We start from the raw sequence: 24457 nt of genomic DNA, 5'->3' as shown, positions 1-24457 counted from the left end.
AGCAGGAAGTGACGTTCCACTTTGGCTCTCTATTTGGCCAGCTGTCATTAGTATGAGTGGTGGGCGCTCTGCCCCACCTGTCCTTGGTGCTAAGTCACTGCTCAAACACTTCATTATGGCTTGGCAGACTGCGCCGTCCAAAATCCAAACTGCATGCAAGCAAATAGACCCTGGCTAATCTGTCAGACATGAGATGAGCTGCCCTCAACACTGCTGCCTCGGCCCGCGCCCCTATCTCACTACAGCCAGATGGGCAGGTGTGTGTGTGTGTGTGTGTGTGTGTGTGTGTGTGTGTGTGTGTGTGTGTGTGTGTGTGTGTGTGTGTGTGTGTGTGTGTGTGTGTGTGTGTGTGTGTGTGTGTGTGTGTGTGTGTGTGTGTGTGTGTGTCATCTCAGAAGGTGTGTGTCACGTGGCAGATGATGAGTGAGCCGGAGTGTTCACGTCAGATCCTCGTGTGCGATTGTCTGTTTGTGTGTATCTCTGTGTGTGTGTGTGTGTGTGTGTGTGTGTGTGTGTGTGTGTGTGTGTGTGTGTGTGTGTGTGTCGCCGATCTCTTTGCCCTTCTCTGCGGCTTACAGCTGGAAGTCGGCCTTATCTCTGAGCCGAGGCCTGAACCCTGAGATGATGTGACGAGTCTCACTCTGGCTAACTTAACTGATGCAGAGAGATTGGCCAGAGAGAGAGAGAGAGAGAGAGAGAGAGAGAGAGAGAGAGAGAGAGACTTGACTGATAGGTATTTGAGGGCTGATACCAATATTTTTGGATGATTAAAGAGGCCAATAGTAGATAATCTGTGCCGACATTTATAAATCTGACCATTTTCTGACCAAGAAATTGCATTTACGGATACCCCCAGAAAAAGAATCTATCAAGAAAGGAGAAAGTTGTTATTGTTTTTCCCTGTCCCATATTTCATGCTGTCTGAAGAGGAAAACACAGAAATATACTTGGCAGTATTCCAACACTAATGGCCACACAACCAAAACTGTGCCCAGGCTCCAGACTGCCTACAACATTTCTGGAAGTTGAGGCGTCCGGGTAGTGCTACAACTGTCCCAACACGAGGGTAAGTCAAGTCAAGTCAAGTCAAGTCAAGTCAAGTCAAGTCAAGTCAAGTCAAAGTTTATTTATATTGCACATTTCCATACGGTTGACCAAAGTGCTGAACAGCCAATCACAAATATCAAATAGACACAGACAGTTAGTAAAAATATGAATAATAAAGAGAATGTAAATAAACATAATAAAAGGCAAACTAAAAATAATGTCAGGGGTGTCAAGCTCAACTCGAATTGAATGCTAATGAGAAGAGATGGGTCTTCAGCAGTGACTTAAAAATGTCAAGGGTCTGTGCAGTTCTTATATGAACAGGTAGGCTGTTCCAAAGTTTGGGGGCAAAGGCTCGGTCACCTCTGTTTTTTAGCCTAGATCTCGGAACATCCAAGAGTATCTGGTTAGTTGACCTCAGAGCTCTGGCTCGAGTTTGATGGTGGGGGAGATCAGCAAGATAGGAAGGTGCCAGCCCATTTAACCCATCGATACCTGATGCAGCATTTGCGTGTATATCCCTCATTTGTGTGCGTATCCCTTTAAGACCGCGAACCGCGTTAACGCGGTCTTAAAGGGATACACACACAAATGCTGCATCAGGTATCAATGGGTTAAAATCTTAAAATCAACGTGTGTTGATTGAAGTGGAGGTCGCAGGTTCGAGCCATTGTGTTGCCTCCAGCTTGGCCGGGCATCCATAAAGGCACAATTGGCCGTGTCTGCAGGTGGGAAGCCAGATTAAGGGTAAGTGTCCTCTGCACTAGCACTCCTCTGGTCGGTCAGGGCACCTGTTCTGGGGGGAGGGAACCTGCCAGTGAAACTCCTCACTGTAAAGTGAAAAGAAGCGGCTGGCGACTGCACATGTATCAGAGGAGCAACTCTCCCCAGATCGGCAGAAGGGGTGATGCTGCGCCCGGGACCCCGTAACAGGGAATTGGCTATTTTTTTTTCTCTGGATGTCCATCATGGGCATTATATATATATTATAGACTAATTGTCACTACGTCATTATACGTGATATCAATGCATTTAAATTGCTATTTATCACATAACTTCTTTATAATGAAAACTTTACTGCCTAAAGCACATTTTCTGCTTCCATTGAGCGTTTCTATCTCGACACATCATAATTTGGATTAAAAACGGTTGATGGAAACCCAGCTACTGATGTGCTGCTATGAGCTGGAAGGAGTTTTTCTGAAAGTCCTTGACTGTTACCTTAATACTGTTTGATGTAGTCTTTCTTTCGTGATGAGACTCACAGACGAGTTCGTGTTTCGTCTTGAAACGCAACCGCTTCAAGTTGAAATTGTGATTCTACTCACGTCATGACCAGAGTCTCGTCTCCTGGCTCGCTCAGGAGGCCGTCCACAAACACAGAGGTGCTGGTGAAGTTATGGACCGTCCACGTCTGTCCTTCATCGATGCTAAATCTGTGGAGAGAAAGAAGCAGAAAAACCACAATCACCTACAGTATACTCAAACTGTAGAAGTCAATGAAACTCTCTCCTGAAGGAGCCACGCTGATTTCGAATACAGTGAATACGTCTACAGTATGAAATCACATGCAAGCAATTAAACTGTCTCATAACAGCCCTCTTGAAAATTATTCTCTAAATGAACTGCTTTCAAACTGCTGGATGCCAAATGAAATATTTCTGTCCTACAGTGTTTAGTTTAAGGAAGACTCAGAACATCAGCTGGAGCACACATAACGAAGTTAGTTAGCTAGTTAGGAGTTCCCAGACTTTTACAGTGTACTGTAGGAACCCCGGGTAGATAAGGTTAAGACCACAGACCCCCCTCCATCTGAGAGTTTAGTTGTCTGTCTCTGTAGGTGGGGAGAGTGAAAGCTCTGATCAGAACAGTCTTTTTCTACATTAACTTCTGACAAAAGAATGAGGTGAAACATACTCATTTGTGGAATCGCTGGACTACCCTCTCAAGGACCCTTTGGTGGCCCTGGACCCCCTGACCTCAAGTAGTTCCTCAGATGCTTTATCCACAGCCCAGGCTTCAGGTTACTTCAGCACAAACTCTAAACGAGAGGCTAAGCCACTGGTTCCCAACATGGGGGTCCCAACCCCCACTAGGGGTCACCAAAGCTTCACGGGGGGGTCGCAAGGCCTTCTTGGTTTTAAAGAGTTGTAAGAACACTTAAAAATACACAATTTATATCAGTACATCTCAGCACTGACTTTGTCCGAAATTAGCATAATAAGTATGCATGATAGTAAAAAATAATAATAATACAGATAATTGTATAAAACTTTCCTAAAAAATATCTAGAAAACTAATCTCTGATGCAATATTCCCATAATCTGCTCAATATTCATCCAAATTGCTCATTTTACACAAACCTCCTGCAGTTATTGCATTCACTGTTTTGGTTCACTGTACAGTTATGAGTTATGTGTTGTTGTTATTGTTTGTATGGAATATAATATGAAATATCCATAAAATATGTGGGGCTTTGTCAGTAGTCGTCTGTTTACTCCGTGATAGAATAGGGGTCGCTTAAGGAGAAAGGTTGGGCTAAGGCTAAGCCAGGCAAGGTGAACTGTGTGAGTGCGAGCAGCAGCAGCAGCAGTGCTATGCTAATGTGATGTGTGATGGAGAGGGATCAATGGGGAAGTGAGCAGTGTGGAGCTCCCACTGCAGGCTATGCTAACGATGTGCTAACAAGGACTACAGCGTGACAAGCGGCTGGGAAACATGCACAGCCACAAGGAAAGGAGTACACAGCATAGACAGACACACACAGCTAGCCTACACACTGTTGACACTTCTCTTGCTACGATGAGTCTTTGTAAGTGTGGGGTGGCTTGCGGTGTGTGAGCGCAAGGTCGCCCATTCGAATCCCCCTTCAAAAACTGATTGAGGAGCACTCTCTCCCCTCCCTCAACAACGTCCTTGACCAAGGCACTGAACTCCCCAGAAGGCATCGGTTGCAGAAAGTTATAGTGTTGTAGAGTACTGGGGTGATATACAGCCTACGACTGTGTTTTTTTCTCCCTATAGTCTCCCAACCAGTTATCTCTCACTTCCCCCACACTATTACCAAGGAATCGTTAATCGAAATAGATGGGAGTGATAACTGTAAGAGGCATAAACATTTCTTTGTAACTTGCCATACAACTAAATGTATTGACTCTATCCTCCAAATAGCACAAGGAAACCTAAAACAAGGCGTATCCTACGTGGAGCTGATCATAAATCACAGATGTACATAACACCATCGTCTCCGGCCAATATGTCATGGTGGCATCTCATTTCTCAGCCTGCTAGTTCTTTCATAATTAACTGATATGGATGTGAAGAGTGTGAGTGTGAGGGGGGAAAAAATCAATTATTTGAGTTTGAGCGAGCAGATGAGAGTTCGCCGGGGGAATTATCAGAAATTATTTGAGTGTGTGGACGTATCTGACTGACGCACATACTTGCAGATATCAGACGTACACCCCGTAGGGCTAACATACACCCCATAGGGCTACATGGTGAACGGTAATTATTTCTAAGACAAGGGCACTTTGGACTAAAGGAGAAGTCTTGCCTTCAGGATTTTCTATTTTATTTTATTTTATTATTATTTTTTACCATCGTCTGTGTCTGAGTGCAGAGGTCTCTCCTTTGGACTCTTTTGGTGAAGGAGTGTTTTAGGGCGTTGAAGGCTCCCAACAGGGACAAATGGCAATTCTCCCCTTTACCCCTCTCTCTCTTTCCAACTTTCTATGTCCTCCATCTCACTCTGTATCACCTTATTTCTCTGCGTTTCTTTTTTGGCATCCAGCATTTTCTTTTTTTTTTGCACAACAAGGCTTTTTTAGAATTGCTAGCTGAAATGTGGCTCGTACAGTAGCTCCATCCTCCATCATTAAGCAGTTGAAAATGCAATTGTTGGGAATTGTTGTTCGAGTGCTTAAGTCATGCCCTCTTCCGGGATCCCCGTGGCGCCTAGGGAGTGAAATTCCTCATTCATTTTTCCATTGACTTTTGAGTAAAATCCTTATAAAAAGGACAAACCAAGCGATTCAGCTATATTCAGAATCACACGAGACCATAGAACAATTCACTCGGACCAAAACACTGGTCTGAGTGAAATACTCTGTGATCTCTCATGATTCTGATAGCTGAATCACTTGGATTGTCCAAGTAAAACTCTTTTTACAAGGATTTTACGAAACGTCTATAGAGAAATTAAATGAATGGAGAATTCACTTCCTCAGGTCCCATGGACAATCTCAAGATGGCGGGACTTTCTGTGTCTTGAAACTCCAAATGACACATTTTTGAAAACACTCGAGTTATTGTTCCAAAACAGAGTACAGGCTTTGGAAGCTAGAAATCAAAGTACCTGGCAAAATACTTTTGTGCAATGCGACAGTAAATATCAAACTTTTTTCTCCCTTTTAGGAAGTTGTCTTTCAAATGTCAGAACATTTTCTCGTGCTTTTGGCAACATTCTGCAGCTCTTTGCAACGAGGATGACAGCTTATAGCCAGGGCCAAGGGAGTCATCGTTTTAGCTGAAGGAAGGGAGAAATGTGAAGGACAGCTGTCTGAGGTCTTCCACCGAGAGGGAGAAATGTGAAGGACAGCTGTCTGAGGTCTTCCACCGAGAGGGAGATGGGGGGCCCAGCAAAAAGGTCATTTTGATTTGATTCTGTGATAAGCCTTTTTCTGAGTGCTTCCTTATCTATCGTTTCTCATTATTTAGTCCTTATTTATTAAGGTCACGGAGATAAGATCTTGCTGAGCTTGAAATTGAGATGACACTGTCTGTGTGACCGTTGGGGATTGAAGGGTTAATCTTTACTGATTTTGAAGGATACAGTGATGCACTGTGGGACTAACTGATATATTTCGCTGTACTGTTGGATGTAAATGTAGCCACTAATATATCCTGGTAAAAAGCAACCTGATCACGTGATCTCACATTCTGTCTCGCTCTATGAATCAGTCTGGACTTCCAGTCGCCCGCAGCGATTTCCTGAAATTACAATGTAACCGGCCAATCAGGGCCGTCGCTGGTGAAACAGTATGGTGGCTCGGAAGCAACGACATGTAACGTCTTAACGTTCGCACAGTAAACAAAGCCATGAGGGCAGTTATTGCAGAAATAGACTCAATAACAACAAGAACAAAAGCATGCACCGACGGAGTTTCTCGGCGGAAAATACTTGGATTGGATTTGGCGATGCTGATTGGCTGAAGCAGTTGTCTGTCAAGGCAAGTACTCCCGCCCACTGAAATCACTGTTGGCGCCTGGAAGTCCAGACTGATACGTAGAGTGAAACAGAATGTGAGAGGTCACGTGATCAGGATCCTTTTTACCAGGCTACAACTAATATGGGTTTTTGGAGACTGATAAAGATACGAGTCGTTTAAGTTGCTGATGGATATTTTGGCTGATATGAGCTAGCTTTAATTTTTGACCATTTGCATGCCGAGAATACAATTGTTCCTCCCCGGAACTATTCCTGTCAGGGTGGGAAAGCCTCTCAAACAGCATTTGGACCAGCAAAGGACATCGCAGAACTTACTTGAGTATCTTGAGGGGTATAGAGGTGTCCTTGATGGCAACGATGACCCCGCCGTGGTCCAGGTAAAGGATGTGATGTTCCTCCTCGAAAACCTACCAAGAGCATTAATAGCACACAGGAAGTTGGTAGGAGGGGGGGGGGGGGGGGGGACCGGCATGGTGCTTGAAATGGAATTACTGACGCGAGGAATGATTTAAGTTCATATTGGATCAACTGCGAGGCTATCAGCCCACATCAGGCAAAGCAAATCATCATGAAGGTCCTCTGGAAAAGTGCTGCGTTTAAAACGGCACAGATCAGAGTTTGGTGTGCTGGTGGTGCTGGAGGAAAATTGGATGGACATAAAATTGGATTTTATATCTGGCTCCTCAGATTCTGTAACTTTTATGAGAGGAGTGTAAAAGTGGAGAGAAGGTTAAGAGGGGACGTTTCCAGAGGTATACGGGGGTGCAGAGGGAGGGGGGGGGGGGGGGGGTGTACCTGTCTCCAGGTCTTCCCACAGTCTGAAGTGATGTACATCTCCTCCTTATACTCCACTAGCTGGGAGCCCAGGTTACCTGACAGCAACACAGAGAGCGAGAGGAGACAATTGAAAAATTCATCGGGCAGGGAGGCTCATGTAGGGTTTGCATCAACAATAGATTAAGGAGAGACAGAAAAACAGAGAGAGAGAGACACAGAGAGAGAGAGAGAGAGAGAGAGAGAGAGAGCCGTGGCCGGAGGCATTGTGTTTTTCGGGTTGTCTGTCCGTCCGTCCATCCGCCCGTCCCCTTCTTCTCGTTAACGCGATATCTCTGGAAAGCCTTGAGGGAATTTCTTCAAATTTGGCTCAAACGTCCACTTGGACTCAATAATGAACTGATCCGATTTTGGTGATCAAAGCTCCAGGCTCACTGTGACCTCCCGTCCGGCCGATTCTCGTGAACGCGATCTCTAGGGAATCCCTTGAGGGGATTTCTTCAAATTTGGCACAAACGTCCACTTGGACTCAAGGATGTGGTCAAAGGTCAAGGTCACTATGACCTCAGAAGACATTTCTGACCATAAAAAAGAATTCATACGCTAATTATGACAAATCTCACACAAATGTCTTATTGGATCAAATTGAGTGATAGCATTTTATATCCAAAAGTTCAAGGTCAACTTCACTGTGCAATCATGCTTTGCTTATCACTGTAGCTGAAAAAAACGTTCTTGGGTCATTCTACAAAAACGTGCTGTGACTTACTTTTGCAGACACCAAAATCCTTTAAATTGACCTAATACTAATAGTCACATGAATTTAATTGATTTGGACCCCAAGATTCTTGTATGAGTCCACCCGCTTCACTTCCTGTCCCTGGATGACAGCCAGGACAGGGGGCGTGGCCTCCTGTTCGTCTGGTAGTCCATCACATGCTCATTGGTTTAGCTGATATTGAGCTTCAGGTGATTGTCATTGCACCATGTGACACAGCTCTCTCTATCAGTCCTCTGTACTAATATAAAAAATAGTCTCTAGTGAAGACAGCATGTTTGTCACTGGAATAATGTCAATATAGTGATAACTTCCATTTAGCCCCAAAAAATACACTTACCTACATACTTACATACCTTTTATTAAATTCCTTCACAAAGTCTTCACTACATACTGTATAGGTTATGAGTCTGGACAGACATAGATGATGGATGTAAACTGCAATTTGACTTGTTGGCAGAGGCATATAGCCGCGAGGCGGTTATGTCTAGTTATTCCTTATGCCTTCCATTTGAGCGATTGGCCAAAGGGGAAGAAAAAAATTGAAAACTCAAAAGGAAAAACAAACAAACAATTTGCTTACAGTAAAAAAGACAGAGAAGGAGCGGGGGTTTGCTTCATCTGATAAACGCCCCACCACACCAGGCAAAAATAATTTGGGATGAAGGAGGGTTATTTCTTCCTCTGCTTTTCACCAGCGGGAAGCAGGAGACAGAGAGAGAGACGGCTTACTTTCTCTATCTCATATACACTTGTAGGTAGGCAGCTCACTTACCCTGTTCACTTTGAGACCCCTGTTTTAGATCCCTGGCGGGAACGCCCGGGTGCACAAGGCAAACACGTATTCAATAAATAAAATTGCTCGGGTCGGGTGAGCTCCTCTGTGTGTGTGTTAAGAGTGCTAGAGTGTGTTCTTCTCTCTGCACCGGTACACAGGCAGAAAGGAGAACTCGGGTCAAAGCACTGGAAATGGAGGTTTGTCTCTTGAGGAGTGCTACTTTTTAGCTTTGGCCACTTTGGCTGTTTGCATATAATGGAGTGCACTCAGGTATGCAGGCAAAGACGCGCGCACGCACACGCACGTGCACACGCACACGCACACGCACGCGCACACACACACACACACACACACACACAAGTAGACATACTGCTGGGGGAGTGCATGGGATTCTACATCCATTGCGTCAAACTGTTGAATTTAAGAATTGCAACTGTAGAAATAGACTGTTGTCAATAGGGTTGGACAGATATACAGTATGGTGCTGATGTTGGCCTTTTCTTAAAAATGCATGCAGTCAATATCATCCACCTCTGATATGATGCAGTTTGTTTGATTACATATTTATTGTAGAACTGATCAATCCTGCACTGGCTGGCTGTCTATGGCAAGACCCGAGTCTGAATGGACTCAATGCAACAACATCTTGATCGGATTCCCCACAAGTGTGCGTGAATGTTGTGGGCTTGTTGTGGAGACTCACCGGCTCCCATGATGAGACCCGGGGCCGAGTCTTTGGTGTGGACCGTCCCGGAGACGTAGGGGTTGTCCGCCCAGCGCAGGTGCAGGTGGAGGTGGCAGTCCGGCTAAGGTGAAGAAAGGCATCTTAGTGCTTTAGAGTGGATTTTTCCTTTAGTCACTTGAACGGGGATCCGACTGTTTTTTGCACATTGCCTGCACTTTTGCACATTACTGTTTGCTACTGGACATTGCACACTTGCACTTTGAACACCTGAACTGTATCTCTGCTTTTGCACACTGAGCCGCAGCTCTCTCTTTACCGATTACATGCTGTTAACCGCCGTTCTGCTTGTTGTTGTTTTTTTTTAATCTATTTTATTGGAGTTTTGAATGCATCAAGTATGGGAGTCACAACCTAATTTTGTTGTACCTGGTACAATGACAATAAAGATATTCAATTCAATTCAAAGCGCGATCCCAGCGTTAGAAGCACAACTTAACTCTGGCCTGTGTGTATTCACAGCCATATTGCTCGCTGGCAGTCTCAGCACAGAGGGATGGGGGGGACATTTAGAGAGCGTCTTTGCGGCGCTGTTCGCCACTAGAGGGCAGATTGTGGGCATTAATCTACAAAGCGTTCAACACACTTCACTTAGGCGTCATTCTAAACGGCTACGGTGCATGCGAGACGCCACATTACTCTCAGCCAGGCTCTGTCAGCTGGCAAGGCAGTGTATTAAGATGGCAGGGTTTGTCTATGGCAGTGACACATTGGACAGTACATCTTAGTCTCTGACTTTGTCTGGCTCGCCTTGCGATGACAGTGTGGTGATATGTGCCGGACATAAAGCTGTCTCTCTCCGAGCCGTCACTCCAGACGCCGCGCAGATAGACAAGGTTGGCATGGCGGCTGAATTGGCGCGGCGAAGACGCGGATCTGATAGAATTAATTTGTTTTGCAAGGCCCTTTTATGAGCAATGGTTGAGGTCAATATCTCAGCGAACACCTCTGTGTGTGCACGCGTGTGTGTGTGTGTGTGCGTGTGTGTGCGCGCGTGTGTGTGTGTGTGCGCGTGTGTGTGTGTGTGCGCGCGCGTGTGTGTGTGTGTGTGCGCGTGTGTGTGTGTGTGTGTGTGCGTGCGTGTGCGTCTCAGCCGATGGCTGAACTTCTCTCTTTATGATAGCCAGATCACGGGGGTGAGTTGATATCTGTGTTTGCCTTCAAATCTGTCAGTTGAATAGAGTGATGGTTAAAATAAAGGACAGGACTCCCTCTGTGAGGTTTGATGTATGGATGTCTGACGAGGTTGACACATTGCTTGCCCTGCAATAGCGACTTGGACAAGACGAGTAAGGGAGACAGGCAGGCAGCTCGCCGGTATCCCTCATAGTGCAGCACACTGCCAGCTGCTTGGTTGATGTGTTGGCTCGATTCTGGACGATTTGATCTATCCACTCGTCTGAAGCTACAAAGTTTTCAACCGGCAAATAGTTGTTTGTTCGTTTTCGGGTTTTTTTTTAGCTTTGCTCTTGCCTTTCACAATATTACTTAATTTTGATCAGTTAGCATAGCTAAATAACAAGTGCTAGGTGACATTAGTCAATAAGAAACGGAAGAGTTGGCCCTTCTCCAATTTTTTTTTTTTTTTTTAGATGTTTATTCCTGTAGGCTTTCCAAAATAATTTGAAGCTTTGAATGGCTGGAATCAACGTCCGAGTCATTTTGCTTTGAAACTCTTGCAAGGTCTCAAACACTTTAAACAGGGTGAATTCAACATTTCAGAGAGGTACAGGTGTAAAAAAAAACACTGAAATCATGAGAGCTTTGAGGGCCGATGCGTCGCCTACCGCTTTGCAGCTGACCGGCTTGTTGTTCATATCGGTGGTGGGCGGGGCCAAGGGCTCCCAGTCTCGTCCCTTGTTATAGGTGATGAGGGTCGTCACTTTGCCGTCGATCTTCTGATTGGCCAAGAAGACACCTTTGATCCCACGCACCTGAGAAACATGGCGGAGTTACAACCCAGAAGCTCATTTAATCTAGTAATTGGCATTTTATTGACGCTTGACCATTCCCGAAACAAGTTAAAATTGAAACAGCTGCATTGCAGGAAAGTGGAACAACTTCATTGTAATGACAGAACTTTTCATTTGCTTTAAGAAAAGTAAGATGGAGTATCAGATGAGTGGGGTTTATTAAGCTAATTCAGATAATGTCTAGCACGTTGTCAAATCCAATAAAGTATATTCGACTTTCAAATACAATCATTCCTGTGATTGTGTAAACTGCCTGGGACTCACTATATCTCTCCGGTAAATCCAAACCCATCTGGTCTCTAAGCACGTTAAAACAATCATATTATGTGCAAATACTATTTAAAGTGGTAGTCATCAAGATCTTTTTTTTTCTTTTTCCCCCCCTCCATCTTTGGTGCTCAGCGTTCAGTGATGTCTTGCATGCACAAATGACATCACTGGTCCACAACTTAACTCAAATCAACTCTCAATAACTGTCAAACTAAATGAATGACTGTCCCCCCCCCCCCCCCCCCCCTCTAGTTTTGCTGATACTGTACATGCAGTTTGGCTTTATCTTTTCTTTGTCTGTTCAGCCATGGCGGCTACTGGCTATCACTGCTCATGCTAACGACCCAGTTCTTCTTCTTCTGTTTATTTCAAACAAACCAGAAACATAAAACGCATCACTTCCTGTGCTACGAGTACTTTTCCCATAAGAGTGACCAGACTCCAGCTGTTTATAACAGCAAAGGGACAAGCTTTCATGAATAGAGAGCCGCAGTAACGAGTCCGGAAATCATCGATGCTAACAGCCCTGGTTCAACACAGTTTTCGCCTATGGGAGTTTTGAATGGGTTTTTGGCGCGATGCTTCTAATAAGCTCTCTGGGCAACGCTGGCTTAATCAAACGCGAACCAGATGGTAGTAACATCATCTTCACACATGAAGACCACTTTTATGAGTTTTGAAGCTTTTATGTGCCGTTAAAAGGACGGCTAGCTAGCAAACGGCTAAATGAGACTACACTTTTGAGTCGATGGGGATATATACGTCAATAACGTCACCACTTCAAAGGGCGAACACGGAAATTATCTTTCCCTCACCTGGTTCAGCCCCGTTCAGCGCGGGGTAATCAGTGCACACATCAACAACAGTCCAGGTTGAGTGCTGACGTGACGTGGAAGCCTATGCGACAGTGTGTAGTTCTGGATTAGCTTAGCTCGAGCATTTTACTTCTAGGGCTCGCATTTACGCTTCAAAACTCATGAAAGTGGTCCTCATGTGTGAAGATTATCCCGCTGAACCTTGGTTCGCGTTTGATTAAACTTGCGTTGCCCAGAGACCTTATTTGAAGCATCGCGCCAAAAACCCATTCAAAAATCCCATAGACAGAAACAGTGTTGAACCAGGAAGTTCGGGACTTCCGCATTCAGCCTACAAAAATACGTCATCCCTGCGGCTCTCTATTGGTTCAATCGCTATTGTGCTATAGAAATTTGGTGATAGAGAGTAGCAAAACCTACATTTATTTATATGAAAATATAATGGATTATTAGTTTAACACAGGTCTGATTGGTGGAGTTTTTTTATTAGCTTAATTCACATCCCACCCAAATCAGCCATTTTGTGTCTAAAAGGCAGGAAGTAAAACAAAGAAGCAGATGCTGTTCCAGACAGCTGTTCCAGGCCCAGCACTCCTGATTAATGTCTTCCTTGCACCCGTGTTACTTCCCGCATTTTAGGCACAAAATGGCTGATTTGGGTGGGATGTGAAATAGGCGTATATCCAAGAATATATCCATCGACTTTAGCTTCAACTAGCTAGAACTACGATATCAACCACAACATTAACAAGAAGAGAACCTGCCCAACACCTGTCTGCAGTGGTTATACTCAGAACACCCATGCTGCAATATCTTACGGAAGAAATTGGAGGACTTTAAAAGTGTAATTCACTGAAATGCATAGAGTCTCTATGGTTTTGCGGCTGTCAAGTTGCTCGCTACAGGCACCGAAGCTGAAACATAGAACAGCCAGATGATGAAGAGAGAGCAGACAGTCAGTTAGCCAGCCAGCCAGCCAGCCAGCCAGCATGTCAGACATGTCTCAGTCTCCAGACTCCCTCAGCTCCTCCTGTATCTATTATGTAGCACTGATGTTTATAGCTGCTTAAATCAGAGTACCAGCCGACTGCCTGTATTCATTTCTCTCCGGGCTTCCGCCTTCTCTCCTTCCCTCCATCTCTCTGCACTTCTTCTTCTTCTACTTCTGCTCACCTCTTCTACATCCAGCCCGTCCTCACAAGGCAAATGACCACACTGGTAGATGTTCAAGAGGGTTAAAACGACCGATGATTACGAATGGGACCTCTTTTGCAGGAACTGGTGTTCATCATTCATCTCTCTTTCTCTTCATGTGTTTCTCTCTTTTTCTCTCTCCCATGTCGTTCGCCTCCCTACCTGCATCTATGTGCTGAGAGTGAGTGGAGTCTTTATCCGTCCCCCGTGTTGTTCGCCTCTCTACATCCATCTATGTGCTGAGAGTGAGTGGAGTCTTTATCCGTCCCCCGTGTTGTTCACCTCTCTACATCCATCTATGTGCTGAGAGTGGGTGGAGTCTTTATCTGTCCCCATGTCGTTTGACTCTCTACCTCCATCTATGTGCTGAGAGTGAGTTGAGTCTTTATCCGTCCCCATGTCGTTCACCTCTCTACATCCATCTATGTACTTAGAGTGAGTGGAGTCTTTATCCGTCCCCATGTCGTTCACCTCTAGCCTGGGTAAACCCATCCCCCACGTGACCTGCTCTCAGACCTGTTCTCAGTCACTATGTGTGTGACTGGGAACTGAGAGAGCAGGTCACGTGGGGGCTGGGTTTACCTAGGCTAGTTCACCTCTCTACATCCATCTATGTGCTGAGAGTGAGTGGAGTCTTTATCCGTTGTGACGGCCCTCTGCTTTGCAGGGCCTGCTTTGTGTGTGTGTGTGTGTGTGTGTGTGTGTGTGTGTGTGTGTGTGTGTGTGTGTGCATGCTGCAGGGCTTGGTGTGCTTGTGTGTGTGTGTGTGCATATGCTGCTGCAGGGCTTGGTGTGCTTGTGTGTGTGGTTTCCCCTTCTCTAATTGCCTGCAGGTCCAGTATAGGTGGAGTTAATCAGGGCAACCTGGAGCACCTGGTCAGTCTCCAGGACGCTTTAAATCTGGCTGGCAGACCTCAGTCTGTCTCTCTCCCTCTCCATGCCAGCACCATGACTCTTTGTTTGTGAATTTAGTTTCTACACCTTACAACACTCTACCCACCATTCCACACTCATCCAACAGCTGACTCACTGACTTACACACCTCATAGTACATTTTTGTATCTTTGTTTACATTTGATTCATTAACATTTTTATGATTTACCACTCTAAACAGTGTGTCTCCCATTTTTGTGATGGCTTCACGAGCCAGGTCATGACAAATTGGGGGCTCCTGTCCGGTCCGGTTTATAAAATAAGTAATTGAATTGGCTCTACAGTTGGAATGAGCTGATGTAATTAATTTTTACTACGGAGCTACACTTTTGTTGATTGTTGAAACCTTGAATGGGTTTTAGTTTTTGTAGTTGTTGTGCTACTGTGGAGATCCACTGAGTGGATTAATAATTTTGTTTTTGTGATTTCAGACTTGGTGCCAAAAGGTAAGTGTCAAAGGGTGCAAGTGTTTTCTGTGGCTGCGCATATTCCCTGGTAGGTACAGCGACGATTCCTCTTTAGGATCGTTGGGCTTTTTTTCTTTTTCCTGTAGTGCTGTGAAGAAATGGTTGGAGCTATTGTTCGTATGAATTTAGCTCGGGAGCGCATCCCTAGCCTTGGTGAGGGCTGCCAGTTAGTGGTCTCCTTCCCCTGCTAGCGGGTTTGAGTATATTCGACCCACGGAGTTCGACATGACATGACTAGCGTGTGTCATTGCATGCCGGGTTATGACAATTGGCAATCTAGGATTGTCCCTTGTCATGGCTAGCGCATAACTACCCGCCATTAACTTTGCATGAAGACTAGGGATGAGTTATTTTAGCATAGGTGGAAATAGAGGGGATTTGTGTAGCCTATTTTGTGGCTGATTTGACCCTGGGCACCTTTTTGGCACTTACTCTTTAAGTTGACTTTGGTGTTTGGGAGAATAGACTGAGCATTTTTGTTTTTTAGACATTTACAATTTTATTTTATTAAGTCAGTTCATGTTTCTTTTTCTTTTTTTTTTGTAAGTCCACCGCAACAAAAACTGGAGGCACAATTACGGACTATTCATCGCTGAGGCTCAGCATGTCTGGAAGTCTTTTTTAGACATTTACTATTTTATTAAGTCAGTTAGTTTTTTGAACTGAACTTTTTCAACTGCTTCCTGGTGGAGAGGGGATCTGCACCCGGAGTGGTGGGAGTGTCTCCCGGGTCCGGGCCTTTGGGCCTGCCATCCATGGGGGAGGTTGTTGTGGTCACGGCATCTGCGGGCTGATTGGTTAAGTTATCACATTCCCAGTTCAGGATCTGAGCCCGATTCCTTGGGGCAGCTGCCTTTGGAGGAGCACCAGTCTTTGTCCTCACACTGGCCTGGTTAATGCCGGCCTGTTGAGGTGGTGGTGTGACCTGGTTAACACTGGTCTGTTGGGGTGGTGGTGGTGGGGGAGACCTGACGAGCTGGGGTGGGCATGCTGGCATGTCGAGGAGCCCATGGAGTGACGTGTTCGCTCGTGGCGACGCTTCGTTTTTTTTTTTTTTTTTTTTCGAGCGCTCAGGTTTTTTTTTCCCCCTCTTGTTTGGTGTAGTATGAACAATAGAATAAAAATAGGAGAATTAGTAGAATAAAAATAATGCTTGGTATATAGATTACTTTTTGTTTTGAATAAATTTGAATGTAAAAAAGAAAAATGTCTGATCTGGTGGCAGATTTTGTTAAGGCTCCATTAGAAGGGGTTTTGGATAAATGTACTAAGGAGCAGCTATTAAAAATAGTTAGCCATTATAATATTGAGATTTCTGATAAACGGTTAAAAGACACTGTTAGGAGTATTTTGAAAGCAAATCTGAGTGACATGGGGTTTTTGGCTAGCTCAGGAGGAGCCCTCTCCTGTTAACACATTGAGTGCCAGCGACGCCATATGGCGTCATTAGAAATTTACCGTAGGCTGCCAGCGACGCCAAATGGCGTCAGTAACTCCAAATTGTTTTTTTGACGGGGGGGTGTCGATCTAAGCTTCTTACATCGCCTCTTACAATATTGTAGCTATTGGAGGTCTATAACCTATTTTACAAACCCATTAGGTGGCGACAGCACTCTCCTGATAAGAGAAAGTGGAGCCAAACACACAGAAGAAGTCGCTGGGGAAAAAGGAAATCGCATCGCATCCGTCCGTATGCATCGACATGCATGAAGCCAAACGCCAGCTGTGCCCGCAGCAGCTGCATCCGCTGTCACAACTGAGCACCTCCGTGTCCGCTGCGACAGCACATTCGCATAATCAGCCTTATTATTCTCAACTCGAAGCATGGGAGCCCGTGACAAACACACGCGGAACCAAAAAGGTGGATGTCGCGCACCCTTCACTGTGTGTGCACAGCAAACTCAGCAGAGAGCCAACAGACACACCCAGGAGGAGGCGTGTGCAGTTGAGGGGGGGGGGGGGGGGCACGCAGAGCAGCATACACTTCACCCAGACAGACCCAGACATCAGAAAATTAGCTTCAGAGTCAGTGATGTGCTTGAAATGTTTAATTTCACAAAAGGCTCATTATCTCAGCTCGTAGAAAAAAAGGGCTGTTTTTGGTTCAATCAAGCTATCTTCTCCGGCTCATAACTAAAGAACGGAAAATGGGATCAATAAACTTTTTTTTGCAGGTGATAGAAGAGAGTCTCATCGTTATTTGTGCGTGTTCAGTGTTTACATAGTAATTATTAAAGAAATTATATGACTGTTTTAAAATGCATTGCGGCCTATGTGGCACAGCAAGCAACCTTTTGCCCAAGGGCCGTGGCACTCAAAGTGTTAAATTAGCTGTTTTGTCGCCGCCTGTTCTGGCAAATGGTAATTTAACATTTGAACAGCAAAAAGAGTTGCTTGAGCTACAGTTACACCATGAGCAAAGAAAGCAGGAGACTGAGATTGAGAAGCAGATCACTTTGACATCTTAGGAAACTTGCGGTTATTGCCCAGGTTTAACGAACGGGAGCCAGAAATATTTTTCTCCTCGTCCAAAGCTAATTGTGGCCTCATTAGTTCCTGTGTCAAGTTTGGGCCATTCAGTTTCCTGAAACAACTTGTAAGTATTTTTGCTTGGCAGTTTTGACAGTTTTTTGATGTGTGATTTAGTGTTTTCCAGATGCACCTGTGTGAGGTCGTGTGGTAGCCGGTGTTGACGACCGTTCGGCTGTGGCAATTTGGTCGTGACACTGGGCGTCGGAAGCTGTGCATGCTGGAGTCGAGTTTTTCCGGTGTTTTTCGTGTGGCTTTTGGCCCAACCTTGTGGTAAGGTGGGTGTAAAAAGCAGATGATTGGTTGCTGTGGTGGGAAAGGAATAGTTCCTGCGCTCCAGCATTTTGTGTTGTCGGGGCAGTGTCTAGCATTTCAGTGTGGGAGGGGTGGTTGAGGCTGCCCGTTCCACACCAAGGACTGCTGCCGGACACGTGGACAGTGGTGACGATCCCTGCCCACTCAAGTCCAGACTAATCCGATGGCTCAAATGGAGGCCGGGGTAGAGACGACAGAGCACCTGGGACTCTCCCTCCACGTGAGAGGTGGAGCTGGAAGCGAGGGACCGTGAGATGGCTGAGGTTGCGCAACTCATGTATCCCAATGTCTGACAAGCAAAGCTGGAAAAGGAGTCTGCTCAAGTCATGTCTGCGGTCTACCCTGGTGAGTTTACGGTTTCCCACCCTGCATACTGTGTCAGTGGACAAAATGCTTTGTTTCATTGTAGTGTTCAAACTGCTGTGGTGCTAAAACCAAGTCGTGGAAGTTAAATTCGTTTCGGTTGTTCCTGTGTTAAAGCTGTTGAGTCTGCCAACCAAGAATACGTTTTGCCTGTTGAATACATTTTGCCTGTGTTAAAGATATGCTATTGGAGCTGGAATTACCGCGGCTGCTGGCACCAGACTTGCCCTCCAATGGATCCTCGTTAAAGGATTTAAAGTGTACTCATTCCAATAGGCTACATGCACAACTTTTTTACTTCCTGACATTAGTACAGCTTCTTTATTTCCTGTCCTACACTATTGGATGAACTGATTAATCAGGTGTGCCTGATCATTGTTGTGACTGCAGCACACCTGACATTAATCAGTTCATCCAATAGTGATGACAGGAAATAAAGAAGCTGTACTAATTTCAGGAAGTAGTGCAGTTGTGCATATAGCCCATTACAGGGCCTCGAAAGAGTGCTGTATTATGTTTCCCCGAGTCGGGAGTGGGTAATTTGCGCGCCTGCTGCCTTCCTTGGATGTGGTAGCCGTTTCTCAGGCTCCCTCTCCGGAATCGAACCCTGATTCCCCGTTACCAGAGTTGGGGGTAACGCGTTACTGTAATCACATTACTTTTGTCGATAACGAGTAGTGTAAGGCACTACTGTGCAGTAATCACATTACAGTTACTAATCAAACGCTTACCTCGTTACATGCGTGAGAAAAGATCTCCGTTTTAATAGCAGATCCTGTGTCCGTTACCCGTTGTCACCATGGTAGGCACACAAAGTACCATCGAAAGTTGATAGGGCAGACATTCGAATGAGACGTCGCCGCCACGGGGGCCAGCGATTTTTTTTGTAAGTCCACAAAAAAAACTGGAGGCACAATTACGGACTATTCATCGCTGAGGCTCAGCATGTCGGGAAGAGTCTTTTTTTAGACATGTACTATTTTTATTGAGTCAGTTCGTTTTTTGAACTGAACTTTTTCAACTGCTTCCTGGTGGAGAGGGGATATGCACCCGGAGTGGTGGGAGTGTCTCCCGGGTCCGGGCCTTTGGGCCTGCCATCCATGGGGGAGGTTGTTGTCGTCACGGCATCTGCGGGCTGATTGGCTAGGTTGTCACGTTCCCGGTTCAGGGTCTGGGCCCTGTTCCTCGGGGCGGCTGCCTTTGGAGGAGCACCAGTCTGTTTCCCCGATTTCCCCTGATTCCCCGTTACCCGTTGTCACCATGGTAGGCACACAAAGTACCATCGAAAGTTGATAGGGCAGACATTCGAATGAGACGTCGCCGCCACGGGGGCCAGCGATCAGCTCGAGGTTATCTAGAGTGCCCTGCAAAATATTTTTAATTACATTTGTAAAAAAAATATATATGTCTATATTTTTTTTTTGAAAAAATCTAGGGGGTGCTGCAGCACCTGCAGCACCCCTACTTCCCGCGGCCCTGGTTTTGGGTCTGATAAATTCACACATCCCCGCAAGGGTCAGCGCTCGTTGGCATGTATTAGCTCTAGAATTGCCAGAGTTATCCAAGTAACGTTAGAGCGATCAAAGGAACCATAACTGATTTAAGTCTTGTGATTTTTTTTTTTTTTTAAAGTGGCACTTCGGCTTTATTTATAAACGGGACATCTTGAGGACGGGGATTAAGAGAGAGGGGGTACGTTTGCCCCACGCTGCTGTGTGGGGCGAATGTCTTCATGCTTTGGCTCCAGGTCTTCTGTAGCCCTTCCTCCAACTGTAGACTCATCAGTTTCTGTAGACTCATCAGTTTCAGAATCCTCCACGGCAACACCTGAGATTTCAGCGGTGGTTCCCAGGGTGCAATTGTCGAAAAAGATATACTAATATCATACCAGCTAAATTACTCTACCATAGAGAAAGAAGCACTTGCACTAGTGTGGGCGCTGATTCATTTTGTTGTTTATGTGGGCTCTGGTGTTGTGCCTGTAGTGGTCTACACCAACCACAATCCCTTAACGTTTCTCAACTCTCTGCAGTGTCCAAATCAGAGATTGGTCAGATGGTCACTATTGTTAGTCTTACTGGTTGGAGATCCGTTGCATCAAAGGTTCTGACAATGTGGTGGCGGACGCTTTGTCTAGAGCTCCTCATCAGTAGACTAAATGGCCTGTTCTAACCATGCCTGTTTGTTTCTGTCCCCTTCATTCTTTCTTCTTATTCTTCTTACTGGTACCAGGTTGCTGAGGGGAGGGGGGAGGCAAGGTGTATTGGAGGTGGGTGACAGACACCAGGTTGGTTTCCTGTTAACATGGGAATGTTTGTCCCATTAATGTAAATGCTGAGTAAACCTAAGCATTTAAGTTTGATTGTTAAAAGTACTGATACTAGTAAAATAAGTTTACACCAAATATTTGAAGTTAAAATGGTTAATATAAGAAAAGAAAATATTTGAACTTAAGATTGTTGTGTTAAAAAAAAATGCACATTTGAACTTAGGTTTGTTTAAAAAATTGTTAAATAAATCTTACTATTTTTTTTTTGAAGTTTGTTATATAATTGGCTTCTGGTTCCGGGGTTTGGGACCCCGCTTCTATGGAAGAGGGTGTGACGGCCCTCTGCTTTGCAGGGCCTGCTTTGTGTGTGTGTGTGCATATGCTGCTGCAGGGCTTGGTGTGCTTGTGTGTGTGGTTTCCCCTTCTCTAATTGCCTGCAGGTCCAGTATAGGTGGAGTTAATCAGGGCAACCTGGAGCACCTGGTCAGTCTCCAGGACGCTTTAAATCTGGCTGGCAGACCTCAGTCTGTCTCTCTCCCTCTCCATGCCAGCACCATGACTCTTTGTTTGTGAATTTAGTTTCTACACCTTACAACACTCTACCCACCATTCCACACTCATCCAACAGCTGACGCACTGATTTCACTGACTTACACACCTCATAGTACATTTTTGTATCTTTGTTTACATTTGATTCATTAAAATTGTTATGATTTACCACTCTAAACAGTGTGTCTCCCATTTTTGTCATGGCTTCAAAGCAAGGTCATGACACCGTCCCCATGTTGTTCGCCTCTCTACCTCCATCTATGTGCCGAGAGTGAGTGGAGTCTTTATCTGTCCCCCGTGTCGTTCGCCTCTCTACATCCATCTATGTGCCGAGAGTGAGTGCCCCCCGGAGTGAGGGATGAGAGAGGGAGGACAAAATGAGTTGTGCAGTCAGGGCCTTCGCCTCCACGGTCTGCTGCCTCTTCTCCTTATTCCTCCCAACACCTCTTCCTCCCCTCCTCTCCTCGCCCTCGTTCAGTGTCCCCTCCACCCATTAATCTAGAGACGTTGCCAAAACGGGCGTTTTTTTTAAGATCAGGATCAGTCAGCGCTGCACTTCAAAGACCTTGAACAGATGTCTTGATGACAAATGTGAGACTGTGTTCAATAAAACAAGACATTGAATGCTGAACACATTTTTTCCCTATCCATTCAGAAGGAGGGTGTTATATCTCTGCCTAACGTGTCAAATTCAAATGTATTCATAAAACGCCTTCAGCAAACACAACATTTTTGTGTTTTGGGACCAGAGCTTTTCATATCTGTGTGAGCATATACTTTTCTACACAAAGCCATCAATGTGTGTATATTTGCATATCGATGTGTGTATATTTGCATATTCACTGGTGAACAATAATACAGCCTATTTTAGATGTGCGGGGGTCCCTTTACAAACTCTAGATGTGGAAACAATTTATCATTTTGCTCAAGGGCACATGACTATGGAAGCCCGTTCCAGACACTCAATTGAGTGTTTTTTTTGTGACTACTGGTATATATCTCACAATAGAGACTTTATATCTCATAATAGTGACTTTATAATCTCACAATAATGACTTTATATCTCACAATTCAGATGTTTTTTTTTGCACAATAAAAACAAAGTCAGAATTCCGTAGAGAGAATGGGCTTCCATACATGACACATTGTACACATTGCAGGGTTTGAATCTTGGAGATCTTGGGTGACTTCTCGAACATCTAGTGAGCAGCACTGCCCCTTTGAGATGGCCTTTCCTTCCCTTTAAACTGAAAGGCAGGAACTAAGACGGGTGCAAGCAGAACATTGATGAGGGTTTCCCAACTTCCAATCCATTTGTGCTGGGGCCCTCATTAATGTTATGATGATACACCTCTGTTTGCACTGCAGGAATGTCTACAGGTTGATGCAATTCCCTCCTCTGCTTGCTGGAGGGAACGCGTAGGTTGGCCTCGTCTTACAACCTACTCAGAGCCACAGGCTTTTCTGAAAAAATCCTACGTTTTCCACCCAGATGCTCTACTTGTAGCTACATTGGCAATGAGAAGCTGTGACTGGAATTAGCGCAGCGCTGTGAAAGACAGCTACCTCTTGTTAGTGGGCATTGTTTACAAGAGAAGGAAAAGGCGAATAGAGATGAGTGCCTGTGAGCGTGAACACTCGGATCCAGAGCATGTACGGGGTTAACATACCCAGGTTCCTATTCAACAACACTCTGATTCAGAGCATGTACGGGGTTAACATACCCAGGTTCCTATTCAACAACACTCTGATTCAGAGCATGTACGGGGTTAACATACCCAGGTTCCTATTCAACAACACTGATTCAGAGCATGTACGGGGTTAACATACCCAGGTTCCAATTCAACAACACACTGATTCAGAGCATGTACGGGGTTAACATACCCAGGTTCCTATTCAACAACACTCTGATTCAGAGCATGTACTGGGTTAACATACCCAGGTTCCTATTCAACAACACTCTGATTCAGAGCATGTACTGGGTTAACATACCCAGGTTCCTATTCAACAACACTGATTCAGAGCATGTACGGGGTTAACATACCCAGGTTCCTATTCAACAACACTCAGATCCAGAGCATGTACGGGGTTAACATACCCAGGTTCCTATTCAACAACACTCTGATTCAGAGCATGTACGGGGTTAACATACCCAGGTTCCTATTCAACAACACTCTGATTCAGAGCATGTACGGGGTTAACATACCCAGGTTCCTATTCAACAACACTGATTCAGAGCATGTACGGGGTTAACATACCCAGGTTCCTATTCAACAACACTCTGATTCAGAGCATGTACGGGGTTAACATACCCAGGTTCCTATTCAACAACACTCTGATTCAGAGCATGTACGGGGTTAACATACCCAGGTTCCTATTCAACAACACTGATTCAGAGCATGTACGGGGTTAACATACCCAGGTTCATATTCAACAACACTCTGATTCAGAGCATGTATGGGGTAATGATACTGGTGGACGGATCATATTGTGCTCTTAGCTGGATTATTTTCTGTGCCCTCAGTGCAGATTGGAGTGGCTGGGTATAATGTTTGTGCGCACGCGTAAGGGGAGCTTACTTGAGCCGTACTCGTTTTTAGCAACGGCCTGTTTGTCGACGGGCAACAGATGACACAAGGTACAAGCGGGGGTATGCTTGGCTTCCAAACTGCAGTATAGAGGAAAAGAGGACACTGTACCCAGACCTGAGTTTTATGTGTGTGTAGTCATGCTTATAGTCATGATGTCGGGGGACTCAATATAGATAAATTGATTTATTCTATTATGCAAACCCATTGAGTCCTCTATACGTTTTTAGCTCTTTTTGCAACTGCTGCGCCTGTTGCTTAATGCACTTTTTATACTCTTTTTTTAAAGTTTTGTGATGCTTTTAAATGTCCATTTTATTCTCTTCTTTTATTCTTTTATTTTCCTGTCAACCATTTTATGTGAAGCACTTTGAATTGCCTCTGTGTATGAAATGTGCTATACAAATAAACTTGACTTGACTTGACTTTGTCTGGTAGTGGTTATTGTCTGTGCCCTCAGTGCAGAGTGGAGTAGCTGGGTATATGTTTGTGCCTTGTCTGGTAGTGGCGTTTCACACTGGTGCTTTTAATAATCGCCACCGTCTCATCTCGACACTGATTTATTTATTCAACTGTTGTCTCGTCTCTCCACTGACTTCTCCTCTCATAACAATAAAAAAAAAATCCTGAGTGTGATTCATACTGAACTTTACTGGAGTCTCTTTGCCATGCAGTGATCCAGCACCGAATTGAACTAAAAGAAGCTTGTGTGTGTGTGTGGGTGAGCACATTGGTTCTTAAACTTTGTGAGCATAACGTGAAAAATTATCTTCTGATCCTACTGAGAATTCAATCCAAGTCAATGAAAAAAAAGAGGCCTAAGGTGTCGCCGTGCCCCCCCCC

General features: G+C 45.0%; 1 protein-coding gene across 1 annotated transcript in view; it reads right to left on the bottom strand.

Moving 5' to 3' along the window:
• sorcs2 (sortilin-related VPS10 domain containing receptor 2) overlaps positions 1-24457 on the bottom strand; it is a gene marked incomplete at both ends in the record, with an annotated part of 265843 nt that overhangs the window by 15898 nt on the left and 225488 nt on the right. Inside the window, 5 exons of the mRNA XM_083640144.1 lie at positions 2376-2483; positions 6593-6684; positions 7073-7149; positions 9311-9413; positions 11137-11283. Coding sequence (XP_083496270.1) covers positions 2376-2483; positions 6593-6684; positions 7073-7149; positions 9311-9413; positions 11137-11283 — 527 coding nt within the window. The remainder of the gene's footprint in view (positions 1-2375; positions 2484-6592; positions 6685-7072; positions 7150-9310; positions 9414-11136; positions 11284-24457) is intronic.

This window comes from Poromitra crassiceps, assembly GCF_964638095.1.
Source record: "Poromitra crassiceps genome assembly, chromosome: 7".
In the NCBI taxonomy this organism is placed as follows: Eukaryota; Metazoa; Chordata; class Actinopteri; order Beryciformes; family Melamphaidae; genus Poromitra; species Poromitra crassiceps.
This window is presented reverse-complemented; position numbering and strand designations above follow the sequence as displayed.